The 17,766-nt window shown below is 38.9% G+C and overlaps 1 protein-coding gene across 1 annotated transcript; it reads right to left on the bottom strand.

The window, feature by feature from the left end:
- Positions 1–13,702: 13,702 nt before the first annotated feature.
- LOC131041747 (uncharacterized) lies at positions 13,703–17,268 on the bottom strand. Its single transcript, XM_059209973.1, has 2 exons — positions 15,976–17,268; positions 13,703–14,821 (listed from the first exon to the last, which is right to left on the bottom strand). Exon 1 carries the CDS (start codon positions 17,119–17,121, stop codon positions 16,078–16,080), a length of 1,044 nt encoding a protein of 347 aa, XP_059065956.1. The 5' UTR covers positions 17,122–17,268; the 3' UTR covers positions 13,703–14,821; positions 15,976–16,077.
- Between the last annotated feature and the right edge of the window lie 498 nt (positions 17,269–17,766).

Below are 17,766 nucleotides of genomic sequence, written 5' to 3'. Positions count from 1 at the left end.
TGAAATGAAAAATGGGGGTATAAATAGCATCCCCAATTACAATGAAAGGTCCAGATTGAAAGTAAATCAACGGACAAGATCATGACACCTAAACCCTAATTAGGGTTTGTTACAAATGACCTCCTTTTTACTGAACAACATTAAATACATAGCCAAATATTAAATTTGGCACAAAAATCTAGGAGGTATCAGCCAATGAGAAATAAGATGTCATGTCATCTGTAACAACCTTTCATCTAGAATCTTATTCCCTTTCCAATTCTCTTTCTTAGCATATGCAATGAATTTTGTCACAATTCCTTCGATTTCTGTGCTTGGAATCTCGGGAAGATTCTTGATACTCTCTTCTAAGTGGATAACCTGATCAAATGCATCTAGAAGAGCTGTGTCCCAAGTGGGTTCAAGTTCCTTAGTTCTATCAATTAGGAGCATGGTGGCATACATCTGATCATACTGCTCATCTGTAACATCTGCGTCCTTACGAAAGATGATCTTGATTCTATCTTCAAATTCTTGTAAATCCACATCTGTCTCGATCTCGATCCTTCTGCCAAGAATGGTACGAAGTACCTCAAATACTCTGTCCTGGATCGGATTGATCACCTCCTCAACTTGACCACATCTAATACTGATGTCCTCAAAGAGAACACTCTTTATATGGAGTAAGGTTGACCACTGAAACAAACTGTGAGAATCGCCTTCCAAGATCTTCTCTTGTGCTAAAATTCTTCTGGATGTATGTCTTATAACCTTCAAGACAGGAATGACAACGTCCTTGGTATGGGCAAATGCAGCTACTGTTGCCATCAGTCTGTGGATTATCTCAAGGACTTGGATAGCCTGATGGGTGATCTTCGACATCCTTGTAATAAACTCAATGGCCACCGTGTGAGATCTATCCATCCAATTACATGTACGCTGGACCATATTCCTGAATCTTTCTGCTTCATTGATTGATTGAAGGGGCAATGCCTGCAATGGTGATCTAACTGGATCCTGACGTCCCAAAGGTTCATTGATGTGACTGAAATATGTTCTCCATGCACCGACCTCTTTCTCAAGCTTTCTATTCTTTTCTACTTCTTCTCTGAACTTATCCTTCAATGCCTCAAATGTGTCGGTGGCATCATCTAAAGTCTGCTCTGCTGTGGATGGTCCTAACTCAATAGTCTGTATATGATAGTCTTCTGCTAGGATCTCACCCTCATATTTGTCTGCTGCCGGTGTAGCTATCTGCAGTTTTCTAGATCCAGTCTCATCTCGAATCATCTTGGACATCTTTGTAGCCTTCTTCTTCTCTGTTGTCATATGTGAACGTCCAACAAGGCTCTCTAGATCGATTTCACTGTCCTCGTCCTCAATTACGATCACCTTAGTCAATCTTTCCTTCAACCAATCTGGGATATTTGATCTTGTCTCTTGAACTTGAATTTCTTTGTGTACTACTTCTTCTTGTCTGGGAGGAGATGTTACTTCATTATCATTATCTAAATCATAGTCTTGGAGAGATCCATCGGATGAAACATGCTGTGCCTGTTCTTCCTCCTGTCTGTCATTCTGTACTATCGATTCCATGGATTCTTCCACTCGAACTGTTCTATCTTCTGGCCTGGAAGAAGTACCTGGTGTTTGATCTTTGTTAGCACCTTGCTTTTTCTTGGAAGGCTCTTTCTTTTCTGATCTTTCCTTTCTCTTTGAACCTCTCGAATGGAGATTGCCCTCACTGGCACATCGAAGGTTACCTTCACCTGAATTCCTAGGATTAGGATTGCCTTCACTAACACTGGCTCCTCCTTCGGCTGGCTTTTCTTCCAAAGTAAAAGACATGGCTATGCCTTGTTCTCTCAACTTCTGATGTTGAATGTCTACCCATCTGCGAGTACAAGACAAGACTGGTGCCATCAATTCATCTAAATCCACGGCCTCGGGCTCATTCCAATTCAAACTTATTGTTTTGCTTTCTCTATCATATGAAGATTGGATGTGCCTGCCGTTGTCCTGAGCTTGGTCGGCCACTCTGTAAATCTTACATTTCCTGATGAAATCCAAAGGCAACCTAGAATGTATCTTACGTTTCACTTCGAGATCATCTAGGAGATTCATCATAAAATCTTCAATCTGGTATTCATGTCTAAATCTTCTACCGACTGTCTCCTCTAAATGTCCATGAGGATCAAAACTATTCCTCCAAGCAAAAGATGAAAAAGGATACAAGGCTAACTCCCTCTCTGCGTCATCCATGGCTGAGACATTGGGACATACCTCAACTGAATTACCCAAAATAATAGGTACCTGAACTCCATTCTGATGTCGGTGTCTGAATGCCTTCACATATGCTGCCAACTGCCTTGTTACTTCAAGTAACACAATCCTGTCTGTCGGGTATCTCGGCAACATGTATGGAGGTAAAGGACATCCATACACTCTAATGTAAGTGAACTTGGGAAACTGAATGAACCAAGCACCGTACCTCTTGATTAACTCCTGGGCATCTTGAGATAATCTGTTGTGAATCCCTCCTTGCAACGTCCTTGTGATGTTCATCGTGAAAGTATCATTGATTAACTTGTAGTTCTTCCCTGGTGGATGATGCAAGTAGGTATAGGATTCGCAAACTCTGACCTCGCCGGGTCCTCTTCCAATCACTCCTCTGTGAGGTAGTCCTGCGTACTCAACGCTCCTGATTAAGGCATAGATGACATATGAACTCATGTGGAAGGACTTAGTAGCCCTGAGTCTTCTCAACTGTACGTCTAAGCAATGGCTAATTATCCTAGCCCAATGTATTGTACCCTTCCCTTGAACAATCACCTGGATGAAATAAAACATCCATTTCTCAAAATAGAAGGCATGAGGTGCTCCTGTAACTCTGTTGAGCATGGTAATCAAATCTCTGTACTCCTCTTGGAAATCGATCCGGTGTGGTGTGTTCGGTACTTTGCTCAGACGGGGACGACTCTTGAGTAGCCAGTTCTTGTTGATTATGCTTAGACAAGCATCTGGATCATCATCGTACACTGATCTGGCTCCTTCAATGCTCTTGTATATCATGTCCCTGTGCTCTGGAAGATGGAAGGCTTCACTTATGGCCTCCTCTGAAAGGTACGCCAAAATGTTTCCCTCATTGGACACAATTGTCCTGGACTGTGGATTGTAATGACGGGCACACTCGATCATCAACTCGTGACACTGAATGGCTGGAGGAAAACCGGCCGCCTTAATGATGCCACTTTCTATTATTCTCCGGGCGACAGGCGATGGCTTGCCGATGTAAGGGACCTCTCGGAACTTCTTCGTGCTAAAGTTCCCCAAGTTTGTATCTCCAATGTTGCTCCACTTGGACACGATCTTGGTCTCCACTTCCTCGGTCTTCTGATCTTCTTTCATGAGGGCCGAGCGACTGGTGGATGCTCCCGCCTTTGGGGTTGCCATACCTACACAACATTTCATTATAAGAAATAGATTTTGCAATAAATAACGTAGATAAGAGAGATAGATTTTAGGAAACCTCATGATAAGTCCCTAGAGTTATCATTTCCTAAAATACAACGATTGAGCTAAGAGATTCAAAATTCAAAATTTGAAATATGACGATGAATGAATAAAACAATAAAAATTAAATCGCCATACCTCGATAGAGAGCTAACTCTAGAATGCAAAAACAAAATTTGCCTAGGCAAAATTGAGGTATAAAGATAATCTTCAATATGATCCCCTCAAATTTGATTTCGCCACCTCTGGAGAGAATGTGATCTTCAATTTCGCATTAATAAATCACCAAGTCTTTAGCAAGTTCGCCTTAGGCGTGGTCTTGGATGGATCTTCAAATTCGCTCTTGGTGTGGTCTTCAAATTCGCACCTCTTTTGATCTTCAATGCAATTCGCACCTCTTTAAACACACCTCGCACGCCTCACACCACCTTGGGAATGTCTAAGCGCGCCACCCTTGGTCTTCAATGCAATTCGCACCACCTTTGGAGTGTCTTCGCCACCTTGGATAATTGAAACTCGCACTATATTCGCCTCTTGTCAACTTGCATAAAGGAAGGTAAAATAATGATGTAGAAAATGATAATTCCACCCCCCTTATATAGCGCTTGCATCCTTTACCCCTTAGGCCGACTTAATAAAAATAAAACCTTTTTTAAATGATTTGCAATGAAATGACAAGGCCGACCCCCATATATGAGCGCTCAAATCGATTTTTTATTAATTAATTAATTAACTATTAATGCCTTGCGTTTTTAAATTGCAAATTTCGATTTTTAAATAAGGCAAAAATAATTAATAAATGTTAACGCCATATTAAATACCAATAAAAATGGATTTTCAATTTTTTAAATTGATTTAGCATTTAAAGAAAATTCAAATTGTTTTAATTTGGCGCCAAAAAATATGTAAATAGAGGGACGTACCTCATCGCTCTGGTCCCTTGGAGAGGGACAGGAGCGATCCATTATCTTTGGCATGATTCTTGCGTTTTCAACATTCAACCCCTTCATCTCCACGTTAAAAATTGATCATCTTGATAGGTTCTTCGCATTTGATCCTCTTGCATGTGTGTTTAAGTGCCTTTTGAGTGTACATTGCCCTGGTCCTTGTCCAAAGGACAGGAGCGATCTTCTTGTTTCCATGTCCATCTTGCATCTTTTAACTTCGATCTTTTATTGTGGGCGAATAACATCCTTTGTTCGTGTCTTTTGCGCTTATTCCATTTGCTCGCATGAAGTTTTGAGCGTATTAAAGGGATCATCGCCCTTGTCCCTTGGAGAGGGACAGGAGCGATCCATGTCCTTTCCTTGACCTTGTCAACTTTGCACTTCGATCTTCATTGTAATGTCCTTCAAACGTCTTCCTTCACCTTACCTAACCTTGCTTCGCTTTGATCTTGAAGGAACGTGCGTGCTTTTGATGATATCGCCTTGGTCCTTGTCCAAAGGACAGGAGCGATGTGAGGCTTTTACATTATTTGGCGATGTTTGGACGTTCAAAACCCTTGTGAATTATCTTCAAACGATGCCTTGGACCATATGCTATCTTAAGACGTTTTGACTTAGCCTGATCTTGAAGCGAAACAAGGAATCCAAAGCAAATCGCCCTGGTCCCTTGGAGAGGGACAGGAGCGATCTAGTCTCCATGCTCAAAATAATGATCGTTTCACGTTCAAAACTCTCATTTATCATCTTTTACCATACCATGGACCCTCTAAAACATTGCAATGTCTTGTCCTTACGTAAATTTTGCATGAAATGGCCAATGCATCTAACATCGCCCTGGTCCCTTCCTGAGGGACAGGAGCGATCTATGTTATAGGGTGTCAATTTCTTCATTTTAACGTCCTTTAAGTGTTTGCGCATGATGAAAGCGCCTTGAAATGTCCCTCGCCACCTTTTGTCCTGGCTTGGATCGGACTTGAACCTTGGAGGGACGACCTTGAACTTGAGAGGGACGTACTTCACCATTGTATCGCCCTGGTCCCTTGGAGAGGGACAGGAGCGATCCTTCCCTTGTGGCTTTCATCTTACTTTGCCATGTGCTAAGTTTATATTCAACGGATTCGTCCTTCTTTACTCTATCCGTCCATGCCTTGACATTGTTTGGAATTTTGCAAAAAAGGCAATTATATCAAAAATCGCTCTGGTCCCTTCCTGAGGGACAGGAGCGAACTAGGCATTTAGCATTGGTATGGACGTCCCAAAAATCTTCAATTTATATTCAATGCATTCATCTCATGTTCTCCTTCGTTTTTGAACGTAAACTTGCCTTGACCCTTGTCTGGATTTTGCAAAATGGAGGAAATCGCTCTGGTCCCTGGGAGAGGGACGAGAGCTACAAGGTACCTCGCCCTGGTCCCTTGGAGAGGGACAGGAGCGATTTAGTCAATATAGGTCATTTTCCTTCATTTTTTGCATCTCAAATTATATTCATTTGGCAAAGCATCTTCCCTTGGACGTCCTCAAATTGCTAAACTTTCAAAATCTTACAAGGACAAGACGAAATTTGAATTGCAGCTCCGGTCCTTCACTGAGGGACAGGAGCGATTTTCTTCCTGGAGGCCTTTCTGTGTTCATGAAAATCTTCAATTTATATTCAAATGAAAGATCTTGTCGTTCTCTATCACTTCAAACGTAAAATTTGTCTGGACTCTGCAAGGACAATGAGATATTTGAAATTGAGCTCCCGTCCTTCACTGAGGGACAGGAGCGATTTTGCTCCTATAGGCCAAAATAACAAGATTTTTCACATTTTAACACTTCACGAGGCGAAAACAAATCAATTCCAATGCCCAGGATCAAACTTCAAAAAAGTCAAAATTTGGTCAAAATATTCAGTCAGACAAAAATTCATATTGACGGTCATCATTTAGACAAGTTTAAGCTCTACATGAACATTCCAATTGAAAATTAGACCATTTTGGCGAATTCATTGCATTCAAAATTTGCATTCTAGAAAAGAAGCTCAAAAAGCTCTCAAAAGTGACTGGATTTTGGCTTGAAAAGGCAATATTTAAAACCCTAAGGCTTGGCCCTAAATCCAGACAACTAACTAACTAACAAAACCCTAAAAACGAAAGCGAAAACAAGCGAAAAACAAGCAAAAAGAGGGGGTCCCCATTTGCGATGGGGCGATGTGTGAAATGGTCACAACAGGACATTGAAAGAGACACCAAGAGTATGAATCTACTGCAAAGAAAGTCTCATGAAACTTCTTTTGAACACTTCAACATCATCTAAACAATCTTCCCATAAATCCTCGAGTTTAGGCCAATGCATATAACCCTTGGCTCCATACAAATTATGCGTCACATATCCCTTGTTGTCAAAATTATTTTTGGAGGGCAGGGGTTGAAAATGAAACGTCTCTAAAATGGTTTCCATGGCCTTAGCGACACCATTTGTTTTGCAAGAGAAATGAGGTTTGGACAATGGGAAGGGGTATCCTTTATTTCCCATGTTCAAGTATTTAACATTCACCACAACCATCTGGCGGCAAACTTCCAAGAAAACAATATAATCAGATGAAAAACAATGACAACATATCCTAGCAACACGCTCCATCTCCAAGAATACCACATAACACGAAGAACATTACCGGTTCATGAAAATCACAAACAACTCGCACAACGACCAATGTAGATCATCAAAACAAATAGGACATAATTAGGAAAAAACAACAAGCACATTAGAATCATTTGTAATAGCTACACCAACACCACTTATCAAATCTTCGTTGACCAACATCTGAGACTCAAGAATACTCAAACAACAACAACTGACACAAGGAAAGATAACTTGCAGAGCACCAAATCACGAACCATCTGAAATGAAGATACACAAGAACATCCCAAACAATCTCCCAAAATCTCAATTCAAGATCTGATCACACCGAAACATACCGGAGGAAATACCGAACTCTGCAAAGCACTAATCAGAAAAATCAAGCTGCAAACCGAAGTAATAAATCACAAGAATATGTTGACATCAATGACAACAACATATCCTAGCAGAAGCAATGTCCAACAGTTTCCATGGCCTTAGCGACGCCATTTGTTTTGCAAGAGAAATGAGGTGTGGGCAATGGGAAGGGGTATCCTTTCTTTCCCATGTTCAGGTATTTAACATTCACCATAGCCATCTGGCGACAAACTTCCAAGAAAACAATATAATCAGATGAAAAATGAGGCAATTTCAACAAGGCCTTTTCAAAACCCCCAATCCTTGTTGCAAGGTGTGTGCCCTTGGTCTCCTTGTGTTGTGCAGCACAGTGCTCGAGTTTGTGACATGGCTTAACCACCTCTTGTGGATTCTATAAGTCTAGTGGTTGTATCAAGCATTAACAGGACGATCTTTTGGTGCAACGGCAACCACACTTGTAACAAGTGGTATCAGAGCTTGGTCACAGGTTCAAACCCCTCACTTGCGCTTGGGGGGGGATTGTTGCAAGGTGTGCGCCCTTGGTCTCCTTGTCTTGTGCAACGCAGCGCTCAGGTTTGTGACATGGCTTAACCGCCTCCTGTGGATTCTATAAGTCTAGTGGTTGTATTAGGCATTAACATGACGATCTTTTGGTGCAATGACAACCACACTTGTAACAATCCTAAGGTATGTGAACCTATCGAATTGAGTGAAGAAACTTCTAGACTTCATCACAAAGGTAGCAGAGTCATGGGAAATTCGTAAACCAGGGTTTCCTTCTAGTTTTCTAACCATACCCATCAAGAACACATCATTGACACGGGAAAAAGCCTGCATACCCTTACGCATGGTGAGCTCGGGAAATTTCCGGTAGACAGGTGCAAATGCAAGGAGAGGATGATGCAATTCCAACCCCGACCAGCAGACTCTTGACTAGTGAGTATGAAAATCAGATACGAACACATATGAAAGGCAAAGGGATTGACAGAAATTTTGCAATTGCTCATGCAAATGATAGCTAATGATAGGAGCCCAGTCAATAAAACTCCCGGGAGCAAAAATTACCAAGATAAAATGACATATCCAAAATTCAAAAGAATCAGTGCAAGCACTCCCTACAACATGATGCAAAAGGACTATAATCTCTACAACTTCATCCTTAGCATTCTTTTCAATTTGGCGAGCAACTGAGACTTGCCTCCTTTTTCAGACTTCAACCAATTTTTGGCAATACAGTTCATACACCAATCTCCATGCATTCTGAAATATTCTTCGCCAGCTAGAATGGACATGTCTTCAGAGGCTTTCTTCTCAGGAAGGTACAAAGCGCGAGAGATGCTTTCAGCGTTAATCCGTACTACAATCCTACCCTCGTCTACTCGGATTTCTTGTCTCTGGGTTGTATCTTTCAGAACACACAATAATCAAATCTACACAAGGCACAACGGTCGGAAAACCAACTGTGAAAGCCAAGCCACACTGAAAGATTTTTTCCCGCAACGGAGCCCTCCTATCTCCTTCAAGCTCTTGTAGGAAGGTCTCTAAGTTCAATTGTTCAACCTTTGTGTCTCGCACACCTGCCCAGTGGTTTTGTATCACACTCTGCATGAGCGCAAGCTAGATAATGCACTATGTGAAAATACAGAAATGAGAGATGGTTCAAAAATTATCTGCCACCCCGTATGTGTCATTGAGTGATGTGACATGCCTTAAATGCTGCATTTACTTCGCCTCTTATAACAGTCTTTTATTTCGGCTTGTTCCTGTTGACAAGGCAAACATGTTAGTCTGCACAACAACTTGACGCAAAGGCGGTGCCCCAAGACCTAAGTGGGACTAACAAGTCGCTCAATCGGGAGAAATACGAACCTACGATCAAGACTTACAAACTTTCCACAACTCCCACTAGAGCGACCGAAGCACAAGACAATGGGAGATCGAGCGATCGAATACTTTTGGAAATTCCTGACCCAACGAAAAGGTTGGAAAAGGGACACTTCGTGCGACAAGACTTTAGAAACTCATAAAGCCCGCGACAAGGATCTTGAAACATGAAGCAATAAAGAAACACTTAGAAAAAATTTAAATGGCGATTCCCAAATTTAAAAAGGTGGTGCGCAAGGGTTGGGGGGGGGTGTAACACACAACAAGAAATCTCTCTTTAAATTCTTCAAAACATGCTTGTTTCTACTCCTCTATATCGACACTTATGTTCACACACACACACACAATCAAAAAAAATCCTTGTATTAAACTCTTTGTACGCTGCTCTAACACCTTTTTATTGATATTTACATCAACATACACTACACACCTCTAACACTCCTTTTGAATGAAAGTGAATATATCTAAAATGCCTTAAGTGGTTGGCTAACTGTATATAGTTTAAGAAGTTACAAGTAGTTATGTTGGTGTTGGAAATAAGCCACACCCGGACCAACGATGGACTGGTCCAAGAGGGACCAGTAGCTCAGTGGTAGAGCACTCCAGCAGCGTATGGAAGGTCCTAGGTTCGAGTCCTAGCTGGTCCATGTCTCAACATGGTATCAAAGCCAGGTCCAGGCTAGGAGCCCCAAGCACATGAGAGGTGTGGCTTAAGGGGGGGTGTTGGTGTTGGAAATAAGCCACACCCGGACCGACGATGGACTGGTCCAAGAGGGGCCAGTAGCTCAATGGTAGAGCACTCCAGCAGCGTATGGAAGGTCCTAGGTTCGAGTCCTAGCTGGTCCATGTCTCAACAAGTTATAACCAATCTCCAACTGCCAACTGCCACTCAAACTTCTTTTCACCAATGGCTTATTTCTAAACAATCTACCTTCTTATAAATATATCGCACCTTCTTCAAACTAAAATGATAGTCTTTAATTATTTTGAATCAAGAAGATACAAACGAATGAAAGACTAAGAGCAACGATCTTCTCTTCTCCATTAAGGTCTGAAACTTATTTTCATCAATACTTTCTGAAACTTATTTTCTGTGCATTCAATACAAAAAGTCTGCAGACATAGACAAATGGGATCGGACATACACAGAAAGATTTTAACCAAATTACAAATAATTGATGCTGAGAGAATAACAATCATTCCACATTCGCTGTGCAGTCACATAAACTCAGACCAGATTTCAAATGCATAGATCAAAAACATGGAATCCTGAAGGTATAGAAATTTTCAAATTCTTTGTATACTTCAGAAATACGATTGTTCTAAAAATTATTTCTGAGAATATAAAACCTTGTGTAACCAATTCCAGAGATCAATGTCTGAAACATCTGTTTAGTCATTATGTTGAAACTCTTAGTGCAAACCTTGTAAAAGTTGTGTTGCCTGTAATCGTTTGAAATCAATGACAAGTATTTTAACAGTTACCTCAGTTACTAGCCATCTTGTCTTAAGGGATCAACTTCTCTTCCACCTTTATAGCTTAAGCTTCATCCACTGTAGTAATTTTCACAAGTGTGAGCTTGTCCTCAAGTTGGAACTTTAGGCCATTCACATTCCGAGCTACATCTTGACTTTCACTTATTTGTATATCTGTCCAAATTTGAAGCCTCAAAAACTGTTCAGTATAAGCCTACACTAATTAATCTCTTTGCCTTAAATCTAAAATTATTTAAACATTTTTTCCTGGTTATCTAAGGGCAAAAATCGGGCTTTCAGATGTTTTAGCATCTTAGGCCAAAGTCAAATTTTATCTTATCCTTGCCTCCTCAAACTCTAATGTAGCCTCAAAAACTGTTCAGTATAAGCCTACACTAATTAATCTCTTTGCCTTAAATCTAAAATTATTTAAACATTTTTTCCTGTTTATCTAAGGGCAAAAATCGGGCTTTCAGATGTTTTAGCATCTTAGGCCAAAGTCAAATTTTATCTTATCCTTGCCTCCTCCTCAAACTCTACATGTTTTCCCACCAAAGGACTACATGAGAGTTCATCTTGGAAGCAGTGATCTTCACTCTTTTTAGATCATCTTCATCTATGTCTTCCATCTCAAAAGTATTTCTCCAAATCCTGGATCCAGTCTATGGATATATAAAGTCAAGCTCTCCTTTAAAATCTGAAATATCCACCTTTACTTTGGAGCTCTTTTTTGTCAATGCTTAAATAAGCTCTCCATGGGATCTGATATCCAAGTAGCATTCTCCATGTTCTCTGGTTCCTCTTAAAAACTGTACAATTTTAATCTCGCCTCGAGGGTTTCTAATCTTCAAAGCACTTCACCAGTGTTTCTTCGAGGGCCTACATTCTCCCTGCCCTTTCTCCCTCAATAAATGTGGACTCCCCTTTGGGCCATCACAGATGGCTCTGATACCAAAAAATGATGCAAATTACAATTTTGTGCCTGCAAGTTCTCACTGACAGAAAAATAAAAAAGAGGATTGCAAATGCATTCAATAATTCCAAACAGATATAGAACACAAAAATTAGCCAAAACACAATAATCCACAAAATGTATTTTCCACTGATCTCTAGAATCGGAAAAAGACAATGCACAGAAATTGATTCCCATAGTTCTAATTTAAAAAAACTCCCCTTCTATTGCTCTATTGCTCACCTCCCAAAAAATGGAGCATAACTTTGCCTTAAATAAAAAGAGACTAAAGCCAATGGCTTTTGCCCCACAATAATCCAAATTATTGGAGAACCATCCATGTTGAGCTACTTCCATAGTGCTACATCAAGTTGTCTCATGACCCTTCTAAATATTTAATTTTCAAGTTCCATAAACTCCAAACTACCTAGGCAACCATCCATGTTGGGCTTCATCTACACTAGATCTCTGCCTATCTTAAAAGTGTGAGCTTCCATACTCAACTATCCATAGTTACAAAACTACCAAGCACCCCTGGCCCCAAGAATGGACACAAATGTGGTGATGCTTCTCGAACAATTTGATATCTCAAAGTGAGAAGCTAGCTCGGGATGAAAAAATTCCTCCAACTTTTGATGTCCACCACCCTTTTCTTTGATCTTCTAAGTCCTTACAAATAAAAATTCTCTACTTTCTACCTTCTACATTGTTTTCAAAGTTTTCCTCATAACCACCTTCAAGCTTTTGTTTTTCGTGGTGAATGGCACACTGTGAATCGAATAGTAGGTATTCAAGCCAACCAAAGTCTTGTTTCTCTAAGAACTGCTCACATAACAAAATAAAATTCATATGTTTCAAGTATAGGTTTCTACTGATAATACTCCTTTACAATATAAACCCTCTATCTCCAATTTTACAAAGATAAATTGCGAAAAGCAAAAGATTTGAATTTAAGACTTCCTCCAATTACCAAACACACAATTAGCACCAAGCAGATTTGAAGCATCACCCTTGAGGGATAAATTTAACACCTTTGCCGATTGAGCTGCTTGTGAGAAATTGTTTCAATTCCAATAATAAACCTTAGAAATTTCATACCAACATTTAAATTGCCTTTCCTTGGCTCATTCTTGCATTTTCATGTCTGTTCATGCTTCTTTTCTCCGAGCATTTATCTGAAGATTAGAGAGAAATAAATATTTAAAAGACATTCCTCATAACAGCTTCCAATAGGAGCTTGCTGAGTAGTTTCTTCCTCTTGCAATTCAATAAAGTATACAAAGCTTTCCCGATGATCTACATTCAACATGGTTGTTAGGATGTGAATTCATAGGCACCGTTGTAGCTTTTATATGTTATCAAATAATATAATTTTAGAGCTCTTGTAGTCATTCTTAGGTGCTGATTGTGAATGCAAAGGACGCAAGTGAAAAATGTTGAAAAGGAAACTCTAAGAATCCTTGGTAACAAACCCTAAACCAGATCTCCAGGCATTATAAACAGACTTAGGGTCTATGCTCCTCCCAAATTGGCTGAGATTCTACATTTGTTGTAGCCCAACAATATGTAGGCAATCGGCATCAAACTTGCAGTGATGGATCAATAGCAATATTTTAAAAATAACCTTGTATTCTCCTTCAATCATTGCCTATGTTTCTCATGAGTTCTCCTTTATGAATGCTCCTTTGCTCAAAGGCAAAGATGGGCTTCTCTACTCCCAGGTATAGGAAGGATAAGTGTTCTGAAACTACATTGAAAATGGTAAGCATACACAAAGAATAATAATCAGATTATGATTTCACTAAATTGATAATAGCATACTATAAATTATAATAGTATAGTACAGATGACATCAAAATTCTCCTTGTAATTATAAAATGCACACATAACATGTTTAACTGGCCCTTCCATCTATTCACCATTCTTGCCTTGCACATTTCATTGTAACCCAAATGCTATTTAGTAATATGTTGCTTCTCTTCCAACTTCTCGCATTTTTCTCTAAGTATATTGAGATCTTTAAAATTTCAAAATGTACATGAACAAAAATAGCAAACAGTCATATTGTGATCTTAATTGTTGAAGTATTTAAACTAGACTCCCTTGCAAATAAATTTCTGGCTTGGTCAAAGTTGACACAGCAGCCTTAATATATAATTTAGGCATTTCGAATTGGAACGTGCTCAGGAGTATTAAACTTTAAGGCTTCCAAAGTCTATATTTAAGAAAAATCTTTTTGAAAAAGACCTTTAATGCATTCAAAATTCATCTTGACCTCTGGGATTTTGCTACACGATTCATTGTCAATATGTAAATGCTTAGTATTACAGACTGGAGCTCCTTAATGGATATCTCTTTGAAGTATAATAGTACAAATTATAAAGTATAAGCAATGGCATAAACATCAAGGCCTGCATGTAAAAACATGATAAATCCATGTCACAACAACTTAGTGATCCTATGACCAAATCATCCGCCAAAATAAAAAGTCCCTTGCAGACAGTCTGGTTGTTAATTGCTTCTCACTTGTGGTGGAATCAAACACTACTCAACTTTTTCATCAGTAAGCTTAGTTTGTAATTCCAAGCCATTTGAGTAAAGGGCATTCTGAACAATATTTTTATTTTATATCACTGAGAACTTGCAATCAAATTCTATCTTCTGAGAAGTAGAAGCATTTATTTAGAAAAGGCTGTATCCTATTCACTTTTATTTACCAGATTGCTGATAGAACACACTGCTTCCACATAAATGCTTCAAACAAGTGAATTAGTGAATATAATTTCAAGAATCTAATTATGTCTTTAGCTAAAGACCATATCCTTCCAGTTTTTGAATAATATTTCTGTTTCACAATGTGGAATAAATGAGGCATGAAATGACCCACGTACAAGGATAGTGAATTTCAGAAAAATGGGAGTTATATGGACCTTACTTGCTTCCATGCAGTAATTAGAGTAGCGCTTACTAGAGTAAAAGCAACATAATATTCTGGCACATCAAAGGCAGCAGCCACAATGAACAGTGAAAATCACAGCAGCTCTAACCACCCATTTCCAAATTATGCAGGCTAAAGTACCAAACTATCCAAGGCCTAGAAATGACAAAATTAAACTTAGTCCATCAAACTGAAACATCTTCAGAAATCTCAAACAGAAAAAATATTAATTATCTTGAGAGTAGAAAGAAATCAACTAGGTTATTGTTGCGATTGATTTGCAAAAGTAGAAAGAATATTGCAGATCAGAAATTATGTCACTATTAATTGAAAGCAGGGATAAATTATACATGTGAGAAAACGAATCTAAGATTGACTTCGAAACTCAGCAATTAACCAGGTTGAAGTTAATGTCACAACTTCAGTAATTATGGATATCACAATGACTCGCCAATTAAAAGAAGTAGAATATTGAAGAAAATTCTTAAGTGCACTATCCTATCAGGATTAGAATATGACATGACTTTGTATGAATGCCATTGGGCTTCGAGAAAATAGGCTGCTGTGATTAACACTGTTATTGTTAAAGTTCAAGCTATGTCAAAAAAAGCAATTGTTAACATACTCTGTAAGTGGATATCTTAATTGTAGATTGGAAAGAAAACTGTGGGTGGAGCTAACCTGATCTAATGATTGTTCACTATGATCTGATCTAGAGCAGAATGATCCAAACATGAAACAATTTGTCATTAACATTTAAACAAAATCTATATGACTTGCCCTTCAACTATTCAAAATATGTCCATGGCTCATATGGAAAGGAACAGACCACAGAACCTTGAATCCCTTGATGGAAATGAATTTTCATTCTTTGACCTAATGAATCGATTACATACATCCTTAAGTACAATATGGTTGCTTCCCTTTCAATATGATTACATACACGCCATACATAATATTATGTTGGCATACTACGAAAAAAACACTTGTGACATCATGGATTTTGAAAATATCTCGAGTCTCTAAAGAGCATTATATAGTGAGGGAATGGGTATCTAATGTTTAGCTTGAAACATAGAAGCCACGCTTAGATAAAACACCGAGCAACAGACTCAGAAAATGAAGGAGACATACTTAAAAAAACAGGGCAACGAAATGACAATTTAGTCTTAACAGACATGATGTTTCAACAGTCTTATTTTGCACTTCGCTAATCAGCCGTAATTCGAGAGAAGTGATACATTTAACTTTTTCTTCATCAAATTGGGGTATCAGAAAAATCAGGAGGGTAAAGATACTTATAACATTACCTTAGCCGAGACGAGTTCTACGCCCTTTAAGGTCAGTCCAACCATAGAAGAACCTGCGTAATTTATACTTTGCAACTTCATCACCGCTCCAAAATGCTTGCTTTAGGAGATTGTATAATCGTTAGACTTGACTTGAGTACGGTATTGGCCATAATATTTAAGTAATCTTTTCTCACTTAATGTAAGAAAATCAACCAGACTAGATGGACTCTTGCAGTGTGGATTTGTCCTCAGATATTTGAAAAATTCAAAGCGGGGTTTGAGCGTTTTCTCTACGCTTAAATTCAGGATCATTGGACATGAAGCAACAATCCCGGGCGTCAGACCTGCAGTGTGTATCAAGAAATCCATGTTTTCCTTTATTTTCTTAGTTGAACTCTTAAGGACTAGAGGATTACCCAGAATAATTAGACAAATCTCCTCCTCTGCCAGACCAAGGCTCGCCAAATTCTTAGTCTTCTCTTCCAGAGTTTTGAAACTAAGGTGTAGAACCGCACCGAGGACTCGCGCAAATGCTGCGGAACCATCTGGAATGCCTAAATCATTCTTCACGTACTCCACTCTAGGTATCACATGCTTCTTGAAATCACACGTCAGAAACTGAGGTTCCCTTCTGACAGCCTTGCACAGATGGTCCGTTGAGCCAAATAAGCTTCTAAGATGGAGGCTATTAGGAGCGAGACACTTTTCTAAGTTGTAATCAAAAAGTCTGGAACAGCGAGATATAATAAGTGGCATGTCTTCAGGTGCCAAGCCCAATTTTTTCAGGAATTCCATCCTGGGCTTCAACTGCGCATCCACTTTGAGCGAAAGAATCGTTGGGTTTCTAAGAATGGCGCTCTTAAGTTGGTCTTCAGTAAATCCATAATCTTTCAGGATATGAATGGCTTCTCTAGCAGTCTGGTCAGATTTGTGTCTAAACAGCCTTGGTTTTCTCCTCATTACTGTTGTTGCTTGAGAAGAAGAAAACCCACATTCTTTTGTTAAAAAATCTGAAACGACATTGAGGGAGGGAGCGGAAGGAAACGATGATGAGGAAAGTGGTGAGAACAGTAGACATCTTAAGGGTTGCAGTGAAATTGTTAGGGGGATGCATGACAGACATCTCATTGAACAAAGAATGTATTTAGGATACAAAACTGCCATCGCATTTATTGGAGAACGAGATTTGGATTGCTGCAACTAGCGGCTACCAGAGGTATTCGAGGATTCTTTATCTAGGATTAGGGTTCATTGGCACGCATCCAGGTCGACAAGATGATCGTGAGGTTTATGAGGTTTTAATAAAACCTTCCATGGAAGGGGCCTTTGAAAAAAACATTTAAAGCTCAAAAATTTCAGCTTAAAAATTAAGTTAAAAAAATTGGCAAAGTTAATGGTTTTAGAATAATGATGTGATTAAAATTAGTGAACTAACATTATTTTTTATTTTTTATTTTTTATTTCTTTTTTTCTTTTGTTTTTTAAGAATTTAAAATTTTAGATGATTGACAAGTGATAAAAAAAATTAAGTTGGTGGGTGAATTTCTAGTCTTACTTAAATTTTACCACATCAAATTTCAAGTTTCAAAAGGTAGGGGTTGCTATTTATTGGATAAGATTTGAATTAATCTTGCACCATATTTTTTTGTTTCTAGAGACTTGGTTCATGAAAATAGATCTTGAAGTCCTTTTGTTGATGTAGATTTTAGTTGCACATAACAAAAATAGATTTGTACAACATAATCCTCTCTCTTGAAAAAAAAATTAAATCTAAAAAGAGTTCAATATCCCAAGGCTTCAATTGTGAGG

This window comes from Cryptomeria japonica, chromosome 8 (assembly GCF_030272615.1).
Source record: "Cryptomeria japonica chromosome 8, Sugi_1.0, whole genome shotgun sequence".
Lineage (NCBI taxonomy): Eukaryota > Viridiplantae > Streptophyta > Pinopsida > Cupressales > Cupressaceae > Cryptomeria > Cryptomeria japonica.
This window is presented reverse-complemented; position numbering and strand designations above follow the sequence as displayed.

Bases quoted from the DNA above. Each gene is read 5' to 3' on its own strand.
- LOC131041747 (XM_059209973.1), bottom strand. From the start codon at position 17,121: ATGGCAGTTTTGTATCCTAAATACATTCTTTGTTCAATGAGATGTCTG.